The sequence below is a fragment of the Eurypyga helias genome, unplaced genomic scaffold (assembly GCF_000690775.1).
Source record: "Eurypyga helias isolate BGI_N326 unplaced genomic scaffold, ASM69077v1 scaffold40153, whole genome shotgun sequence".
Classification (NCBI taxonomy): Eukaryota; Metazoa; Chordata; class Aves; order Eurypygiformes; family Eurypygidae; genus Eurypyga; species Eurypyga helias.
Genome location: NW_010242526.1, coordinates 1 through 10,811, shown reverse-complemented (window position 1 = coordinate 10,811; position 10,811 = coordinate 1). Strand labels below are relative to the sequence as shown.

Here is a 10,811-nt window from a genome sequence, read left to right as displayed (position 1 = left end):
ACCATTCTATGATTCTATGACACAAGCCCTGCAAGCAAATAAAGTCCAGTACGGATGGTTTTCTATTGCCCTGGGTAATTAAGCATTTGGTGGAAGGATCTGACAGTCACCAGCACTGGCAGACAAGGGAAAGGGCTGGAAAGTATAATGCATAATAGCAAAGTCAGCACCTTCCCTCTGGGTGGCAAGGGACCACTGTTGGCCTAAAGCCAGTTTTGCCACTCACTTATGTGGCATTGGTCACATCCCCTAACCATGACTCATTTATCCGCCTGAAAACGAGGACAGTTGTCACCTTCCTCACAGAGATGGTCGGAACTGCCAACTGAACATGAAAACCACAAATCATTATTACTGCTTTTTCATGTGCATAACATACGACTGTCTGGAAAAAAAAAAAAACCCACCACCAAACCCCAAGCCAAAGTTGTGATTTCATCACAGTCAAGGTTATAGAGATGTGCAGGTGGGGACACGAGGGACAGTTTTTCAAGACATAAAAAGGTAGAAGCAAACAGGAAAATTACATTCTATCATGACTGAGCTTCAAATTCAATCAAATGGAAATCAGCTGTGTATTTGTAATGGAGAAATAGTGCCTAAATCTTACCACTAAACAAGCCAGTGTTGAAAGCTGAACCTCTCTGTCTTTTGTGTCTCTCATATCCCTCTGAAACAGGGGTTTGTTTATTGCGAGTGCATTCATTGCTCCTCAGAGAACTAGTTGGACAGCTGAATCACTCACAAGCTGAAGCTGCAGTTGAGCTGAGTACTTATTTTCACAGAAAAGTGTCTTTTCAAGAGGCATAAAATACAGCATTTATCATTTGCATTATGCTAGCTTTCATCTAGCAACTAAAACCAGCAATAATATCTCATTACAGCAGGGGCAGAAGGTAATACTCTCTCCCTCAAATACCTTACTATGCTCAGATCCTACAGATGTCTAAATGCATGTTTACAAAGAGTAAGTCAGGCTAAGCAACAATAAATTCACCTTTTAACTTGAGAGACTTTCCTATCTATCAGTGAAGGTTTCTCGAGACTGTGTATGATCAATCCTAAATCTTCAGAGTATTTTAAGCAGGTAGTAAAAATGGGGGACCAAAAGAAGCTAGGGGGTACCAGTACCATGGGCCAGTGGTTATAATGCATTCACTAAAACCTACTGAACCTGAATGAAGCCTTTCTTTACTGCAGACTGTAACCAGTTAGCTCTGTAGGCAAGATGTAGTATCTCTACTGAACTTGTCCCAACAAGTACTGGACATTTAATATATTTTGTATGCACTAGGATGTTTAACTTTGTTTTATCAAGCTACAGTATCAAATTTAAATAAATAAACAAGCAAACTAACTAATTAAAGTTTTATGACTGCACTGAAAACCCAGCAACATACATACATACATACCTGATAAGTAACGCTCTTCTTTCCATCATCATTTGTTTGAGGCAAGGTCAGAGGCCCAGAAACTACCCAAACATCCTCAAATCTCTCGGTCAATTCCCGACAATACATTTCCATTCTGGAACATATTTGTCAGATAGGATAAAGTCAGCTGGGAAAATTTAACATACTAACCTCTGAAACATACTGTGAAGGGCATGATGAACCACTGACGGTTTGGGAGCAGTTTTCCAAACTCACATGACTGACTCACAAGCCAAAGAAAGTAAAATGCAGGCCCAAGTCATGCTTTCCACTTGTCCCGGGTTCACTTCTTGACAGACAGGGATGTGTTAGCACACACATTGGAAAATAGTTTCTGTAGCCTTACCACCTGTCCTGAAAACCTGAATTCTCTACTTCCTCCCACACTGGACACTAGACAGATACTGCTGATGGTCACTTGGGATTAGTAAGATACTTGTTTTAAACAGCAGGTTGTGGCATTCTTGCTTCGAAAGGTTCTACCATATTATTGGATATGTATGTCCCCTCCCAAGAAATCCATGTCCTGCAACAGACAACTCTTACTGCAGCTTGAAGTACTTAGGAAATGGTTCTGTGTGTCATTCCCACAGTCCACTTATTGGTTTTTTTTCTATGGAACTACTTAAAAATAAAGTAGTAACTCCAGGAAATACTAGTATTATTTTTGCTTTTTAAACTAATTGATTCTATTTAGAGCATAAAATATTCCCCCAAATAAGAAGGTTTCTGGATCATGTCTATTTTACATAAAAGAAAAATGATAGCCTGTCTTTGATCTAACACCCCCAGTGTTACGGAAATCACAAGCAGTGAGCATTTATTGGGCCTTTACTGGAGACAGAGTGGCACTTCACTCCTTCACCCAAATGGACAAACAGACCAGAACAGGATGAATTCAGCTAAACTGGCTGTCTCTGAAAGGTGAAGGTTTCACCCCCTTTTCTGTCTCATCCCTCTTCTTCACACCTCTCACTTGGGCCACCTTTAGCACTCTTCATCTGTCAGTCACCCTGAACGAAACCAGGCTTTTTTTCGTGCTGGGTTAGTGAGTTAGATAGCTACCCAAATGGACAAACAGACCAGAACAGGATGAATTCAGCTAAACTGGCTGTCTCTGAAAGGTGAAGGTTTCACCCCCTTTTCTGTCTCATCCCTCTTCTTCACACCTCTCACTTGGGCCACCTTTAGCACTCTTCATCTGTCAGTCACCCTGAACGAAACCAGGCTTTTTTTCGTGCTGGGTTAGTGAGTTAGATAGCTCACACTTTTTTTTTAGGAATGAGCCCTTTCTTCTCTGGTAATAGTGAGCTGCCATGTGACAAGCCAAAGCATTGACCACAAACTGATTTTTTTCCTGCTGTTGTCAGCTTTGCTTCCAAGCAGCTCAGCTCCTCAGGCTGTCTCAGGGGACAGTAATACAAACACCACCTGGCACAAGGAAAGAATGGGAATAAACACAGCTAGGGAGCAAACTGCTTTCGGCGGCAGCAGGGACAGAGATCAGATTACAGTGACCATGAAATCCCACTCAGAACAAGACAGAAAACTAGAGTTAAACATCAGGAAAGAAAGCAGCATGCATGTTGGTGGGAAGAGAATGAGGAATAAATACTAAGGTGCAGTTAGACCACACCACTGAACCAATCTAATAGCTTACTATCTAATAGCTTGCTGAAAGATGCAGTCTTGCTCTCCCCTTTCCTACTGCTCCCCTTGTCTGCCCCAGCTGAACAGTCCTACTCTATCTTCTGTGTTGGCTCTGGCATTCATCTCACCAGTGGATCCAATTTTCTAATCTGGCGGAAACATAACCAAGCAAAACAAAATGCCAATCTGTTTAACTGGGTTAGCAAATGGAATTGACTGCAGCCAGGCTACTACCAGAGCTGAACTGGGAAAGCAGCAAAACACATGGCTGGAGGGCAAATATTACTTGAAAAAAAGAGATGGTTAAATTGACTAAGCTGTATTGTCTACCCGCACCTCAGAAGACAATTCAAAAAGAAAGCAATTAAGAAAAGAGAAAGGGAGTACTGAATCCAGGAAGGGATACCACACACATGAAACATGGTGTTCTTAAAACTATTTATCACTAAACAAGTGGTACAAGTACCTTGATCAGGTATTTAAACTGTGGGGATAGGGTGGTGGGGTTGGGAGAAAGTGATAATAGCTGCTTAAATTGTGGGGCTCATAGTGCCAGTGGAAATTTTCAAATGCTCCCCATGATCTCCTGATTAGGCAGAGATCCTGCTCAAGGAAAATAAAGAGCGTTTCCAACCTTGAACTGGTACAAATGCCTAGCTTTAGTATAAGGAAATTCTATACTCGAATACTTCAGGAATTAAAACAAATTAAAAAAAAATCTTCTAAAATTTTAGGGCATTTTATTTGTCTAAAACCCAGTAGAACCTTACTGAATGCCTCATATGATTTTATATGCGTTCTTGTAAAAGGTGGAAAGCAGTGCGTAGTTGAATGATGGTGCATTTTTGACAGATTTTTAGTACAATACTGTGCATAATTTTGCTAACCTTCCCTTGGGCAAACCTTGCGAAATTCATCATTTTCCCTTCCTGTTTCTGAGTCTTAACATTCTGTAGGTCCTATGCAAGAAGGACTGGATGAATGCTACTTCTATTCATCTTTTTCTCTGCTCAAAGGAAGGAAAGAATAAAACTCCTACACAAAGAAAGTTTGAATATATCAACCACTTACTTCACCTCAAAGCTGAGCCAGTCAGCGCTCACAAGTGACAGAGAACCTGCCTGACTGCTGCTTGGAAGCCAGCACTTGAAGAAACACCGCAGACCAGAAGTAGTCACGACCCAGTGGGGAGCGCTCTGTTCTCCAATTCAAAGCGAGCCAATGTCCACATACAGAGATGTGAATACTCTCACACTGGAAGTGCTTTTTTGAGGAAGAGATGTTAAAGCAAGACCTAAATCCTTGCTTCTACTGAATTTTCCTTAAGGACAGAGATGTTAAGCCTGGTACCTTGACACACATTAGCCAGAAGAAGTAATTTTACCTATTCTAAATAAACATCCTCTACAGTCTGACTGAATAAAGAACTAAAGTAGCTGTTACACTGTTCTTGCACTGCGAGGACTGAGCTGCCTATCATGTCAAGAGAAAGTTCCTACAATGTTAACAGACTGCCTGTAAAGTGCTCTAGAACACTTGATTGTGAAGAAGCTTTATAAATACAGCACTGATGATTTATGCTACTGCCTGGTATTTTTCTATTACTTACAAATAATTTCTCACCTATTCCAAAATCCAGCGTTATTTTCATAATTCTGAGGCACGATGTTGGACAGATAAAACGTTTCAGCCATAGCTCTCTGCATAGAGAAAGAAAATAATATAATTAAATTGAAACATTTAGATCTGAAAACATATTTTAGACATTTTTGGGTCAGAATCTATTTCTAGTTTTGTATTAACATTATCAAGTTAAAAAGGTCACATAAAACCTAAGTCACAATATCTACAAAATTATTTTGGATTAATAGGTGCATAACTAAGGTGCAAACCTTGCAATAAGTGTCTAATTTTTTTTTTTTTTTTGACAGAAACATAGCACAAGAACGTCCAGTTCTAGAGGCACAGGAATTACCATGTCACCCAGTGTCAGTTTTGTAACATCTTCGGAAGTAACTACCTGCTCTTCTTTTTGAATAGGAAGGAGGCTTTCCCATGCTTTTCATTTATTTGACTGCCTAATGGCTAGCTTTTTCTTTTCCTTACAAGAAAAGGTTTTATTAAAAACATTCATCACTGTATTACAAATATATAACATGGAGCCGGCAAAATGATTTATGAGTCCATAATGGTCAAACATCTACATATCTACTTGATTTTATCTTTTAAAAGAAGCGTCATAAACCTCACTGAACTGAAGTCCACGTATCTCCAGGTGCGAAGGACCTGGCACTAAAAAACTACCCACATGCAGGGAAATATAGGAGAAAAAAATTCCAAGACCTTAACCCAGAATCTTCATAGGTCCTGCCCTCGTCAGTATTTTTCACATGCTATTTCTTCAAAGTGAAGGGGCTGACAGATCTCCTTAGGATAATGAGCAAACACTACCTGCACTAGTTAAACGGTGAAATTAAATTTTTATAACCCTGCATTTGAGAAGCCTGTATCACCTCTACTGCATTTCAAGCCAGGCCTGGTATCTCTGTACAGGTAGCTCAGCAACAAAACCTCCCCAGTTACCACAAATAAATAACCACAGAGGCACTTCCAACAGAAATAAAACAACCGGTTCTTCACCCACCACATGCCACTGCACTGTCACTGTACCCCACTGCATACTATTCTGCCTGGCAGAAACACAAATTCAGACTGCTTCTTAATTGACAAATTGCTGCATTAGGCACATTTCACAAGAGGATCCAATAAATCCAAGGCTGCTTTGTTAGTTAGCCAAAGCATTAGGGCACACTTTTCTTACAACTCAAATAAATGGCAGGTGAAGACATTTTATAGACTGAAAGAACTATGGGAAAAGAAGGTCCTAATTTACCTCATACACATTGCCAGAAAGGAAAAAGCCTTTTAAATCATCCAGGCAATCCCCTTGCCAATATGGAACAGTACTTAACAGCATCTTTGCTTTGCTCAATCTAGCCTTAAACATCTCAGCACCTGTGGGCCAGAATGAAGTCATCGTTCCCTGTTTCCCTTTAACTGAGCTTCAGAAGGCACTGTCTAGGTATGTTTGGTAAAGATCATTTCACAGGTAGAAAACGTGACATACTAGAGGTTGAGAAGACTTGCTTAATTAACACTATACTGTAGAAGACATACTCACAGCCACTCTGCCTAACAAGCTAACCTAGGTGTGATTTAATGGAGAGAGGTATGTCACCAGAGGATGCACCTGATTTAGACGCCTGAAGCAGACTGCGAGAGCATCCTACAGTGCTCAGTCATGAACGGACCTTGTAACTCCAAGTCCAGGTCTGTGTATCCATAAGGAGATCATGTTCCATCTCAAAAAAAACTGCAAAAGGAACACTACACATTACTTCTAAGGGTCTTTTGACCCTTTCAAACTGATAAACACAAATTAAAAAGAAAGAAAAAAAACCCCATACTGTTGAAAACTTGTTATCTCCTGCTGGCGCCATGTGTCCTCGTGACCATCCGCTCCCAAGGTAGTCTTCATTGACAGCACTAAACATCAGAGGGATGTTAGGATCTGGTCGGAATTTACAGTGCCTTCGGTCCGCATTGCCTGAAGAACAACACACTAAGTTGTTAGGTTACTATTAAACCATCGTAACAAGACAAAATGAACCGGTTCTGTCATATCTTGCCAAATGACCCAAGCTTAAGGATTCAACACGTTACACTAAATGGGATATTTTTCTCCTCAACCATAAAAAAAAAAAATTCTGCTTAAAAATCTGTGCTCCAGTTCTAAATTCTTCCCCACTATGCAGTAAAACTTCTAACAGGCTTACTGTTTTATAGAGAAAAAACAAAAGCAAAGTACTTTAGCCTTATGACAAACACAGATCAATATTAAAGGCAAGATTGCTAAATATATAAACCAATATAGATTCAATTTTAGGACAAGATATACAGATCTACACCAGCTGCAATTCTATTTTTAGGTTTCATCCACTACAACTATTTCTTCTTTTTCCAAATCTAGCCTGGAAGTAGAATGAGTGTATCTTGATAAAGTTACACTTCGTAAAATAATAAAACCATTCAAGAGAAAGTCTTTTGATCTTCATGGGCACAGAAATAATTGTAGAGCTTTCCTGTTCCTTTCCAAGATTTCCTTTCTGTCTTTCCAGAAATTTGGAAATTGTGCATAAAAATGACTAGGCCTAAAGTCTTCTGGCAGACAAAATATTTTTGGGGGATGGTTGTGGAGGCAACTAGCCTAACTGCTGCAGAGACAGCAGCCCACTCTACACTGCTCTCTTTGCTGGGGAGCCTGTGCCTTCTTCCCAGGTTTACCGGCCATACACCTACGTTTGTGTCCTTGCACTGTGTGAAGTACCAGTCAACTCCTTCGAAAACAAATTACTCTGAGTGGGCTGCAACTCTGAGACCACTTCATTCCAAAAACTGCTTCCTTGAAAAAATGATGGCCGGAAGAGACTTGCATTAATTATTCTGGCACTGACAACCTCCAGTAAGACAACATATTTCTTAGAGAATTGCATGGAAGCCAGGAACATCCACAGTTAAGGAAGGTGCTCCAGAGAAGCAGTGGAGGCAGGTGCAAGGACTGACTCAGCTGTGCCTGTGCAACAGCTCCACACAGGCAGCAGCAGAGTGAGGAAAATAATTGGCTTAGAGCATCATCACTGTTCCCACACTTTTTTCCCCCAAAATGACAATGTAATTCAAAGTATCTACAGCATACTGACTTATTTTCTTCATAAAATTCAGGGTGTCATCTTAGGCATGATTTCACACATGCAATATACAGGAGCATTATACAGTCTCTTTTCATTTAAGCATGAATCAGAGCCTGTACACACCAGACACTTTCCTCAAACTCAGCACTTCATAAAACATTCCTGTTGTCATACAATGTGAGGGGCAATTTTCAGCAGTGATCACTGCTAGTTGTTGAAACTATTCTTTCTCCTATTGCTGGCTGTGCACACACACAAACTGCAGGCACTCTGGCTTTTTCACCCTGTCAGTATTGTCACTGAGCACACCCTCACCCTACGCTTCCCTGCACTCCAGACTGAGAACGAAGTGCAGTACATGCTCTCCGAAGAACCCAGGAATATGCAAGGACCACAAGGAAGAAGGAAAGGGGTGGAAAACGAGCATGCATATGGATAATGCACCTCTTGCAAAGCAGTGCCTGTAAGTAATTTCCTCCTCTTTGCTGACCATCTGTGCATAGGTCCATGGAAAAGATGTCAAAGCAGGCAGAGAGGATGTCACAGCACCTTTATGCAGTGCAGGTAGAAGGAAGCAGCTGCACTTCTCTTTTTTGGTAAAGCACATGACATGATATTTTAACAAGGGATTGATGTTTTGGAAGCAACACTGACAAGTTTATCAGTATGCAGAACAACAGAATTTTTTTGTAAAAAAGTCGTATTTCATCTCAATATTTAAAACAAAGTGTAATTTACTAATCAAACTTGAAAGATGGAAAAAATATATCCTCATTTATCCTCTGTTCACTGCTTTGATAAAAATGGCTGATTTCTTCTGTAGCCAGTTTTGTACATCTCATTTACATGTAAAGCTAATTTCTTTCCACCAGGTTTTTTAAACACTTATGTACTTACCAATAAAATACATTTTTTTATATCATGTCCTTTCAAAACTCCAGGACATGGAAGGGTTTTGTAGCCTTCCCCAAACAACACAGTTCTGCCTCAAATCTCAGTTAGAATAGCTATCAGACATAAATCAGAGCTAAATGCCTCAAGAAGCTTAATTTCAACCTGCAGGTTAGTTGTATCTGATCGTTTGGAAAACATTTTAGCAGTTTGGCTGTTAAGGCCCACTTGAAAGTATGCCTGGAATTACTGCTTTCTTCTCAGAAAGAAGTGGAATCAATGATTCTACTTAGGGGGCGGTTGTAAATATTTTCAGGATCACGCTTTTAATTTTGAAAGGTAATTTGAAGACAGTAATTAAGATATATTTAGAGGGCTACTGCATTCATAAAACATTTTACAATTATAGTTACCTCCATTACTAATCATTTACCTTATAAAAACTGAACTAATGCTATAAACTTAATTTACAATGACTGTATACCACTCATATTTCATTCACCACGGACAGCAAAAAATCACTGAGCATCTGTCTTGCATAAAGAACAGGGGAGAAAGCATTAGATAATGCATGTCAGAAAATACAACAGAACTGCAGCCAAGTCAATAATGGCTGCAGCGAGTAGGTAATGCCCTATCTAGCTTTGAACAATTACAACTGTTGATGCCCTTTCCTCCATTTTTATCTCACAAAAGGATATTCAACTTTAGTTCCCATTCTGAGCAAATCTCTAAGATCTGTAGATGAAAGAGTCTGGCCAGTAAAGGCACTGACTCCACAAGAGTTCACACATATGGGGCAGTACCTAAACTGACATGAACTGGACCACAGAACTAGCAACACTAGCTAAGGAAGCAAAAACAATTTTTACACACTTGAGCAATAACACTGAACTCTGCGGGTCGGAATCACGTAAGGAAAGTTTAGTTTTCAGTATTTCATCTTCTCTCCATTCATGTTTGGAAGAGGTAAGTTAAGCTTCCCTCCTGTGACATGACTTAAGAGTACTTACACTGACACAGCTATATTGATCTGGTGCATACACCCTGTTCCATAAATTCATTAACAGAAATCTCACACAGGAGGTGGCACTAGTTCTTCATTTCTCCCTTTCACACTCAGCCCTTCGGCCAAGTGTATCTTGCAGGCCTCAGGCCACTGTACACTCAATACCAGACTAGGCCCAACAAGAAAATACGGAAGAGGTCTGCCAACCTGCAGTGACAGATCTCTTTTTCAGCACTGGCAACATCAGTCTTAATACTGTCATGAAGCTGACATCCACCCAGAAGCCTGCTGCCTCCAATGAGATTGTCAATGGGTGGAAAAACACATTCCTAGAGACCACTATAGGATTTTTCTCCCTGCCTGCTCCTAGGTCCACCTTCGGTGAACAGCAAAGTCCATTCTTGGCATCATAAAGAGACGTAATAAATACCTACATACCCAGCGTCTTCTGTTTTGAAATATGTTCAATCACCCATCTAGGCACCCGTTTTGCCTGGTCATAAGACAGTGCATGATTTGTGTAACATCTGGTCTCTGTTCCAGCTTCAGGGAATCCATATTTTTCCAGCAGAGACTCTTCTACTGGTTCTAGGAGAAAAAAAATAGAAAGCCATCCAAAGATTAAATGTGGTCCAAAACAAGACAGTAAGAAAAGTATCTCAGTGGATGTAAACATACTGTATAAAGAATGACTTGAGGTTACTGCCACAATTAAGACCTATAAAAACATTAAGAGAGCTACCCAGTCAAACTGCCTTGCACAAAAAAAGCTGTGTTTTATTGTGTCCTCACATGAGGATCTCAGCTCTAGGACCAACTTATCCACTCTAATGCCTATGCACACGTACATAGCAGTCACTCTGGGCTGACCTTCAGAAGAAAAGTTATCAGGTATTTAGGGACAAATCAGGCAACAAAGAGTTACAGACACTGGAGATCAACACACACATTTCACTCTTCAGAGCTGGAAAATGCACTCTAACTCACAAACTGAGAAGTGCGAGTTAAGCACAAGCATGAGTCCTGCCCTCACTGGGAACACTTACACTCTCCTGAATCATAGAATCATTTGGGTTG

At 40.3% G+C, this 10,811-nt stretch overlaps 1 protein-coding gene across 1 annotated transcript; it reads right to left on the bottom strand.

The window, feature by feature from the left end:
* Positions 1-226: 226 nt before the first annotated feature.
* On the bottom strand, positions 227-10,322 carry LOC104507741 (nuclease EXOG, mitochondrial-like; the record flags this gene model as incomplete). The annotated part of the gene is made up of 5 exons (XM_010149110.1): positions 227-325; positions 1,413-1,527; positions 4,707-4,783; positions 6,551-6,690; positions 10,173-10,322. Coding segments are annotated over 5 exons (581 nt in total), but the record flags the coding sequence as incomplete, so codon positions are not given.
* Between the last annotated feature and the right edge of the window lie 489 nt (positions 10,323-10,811).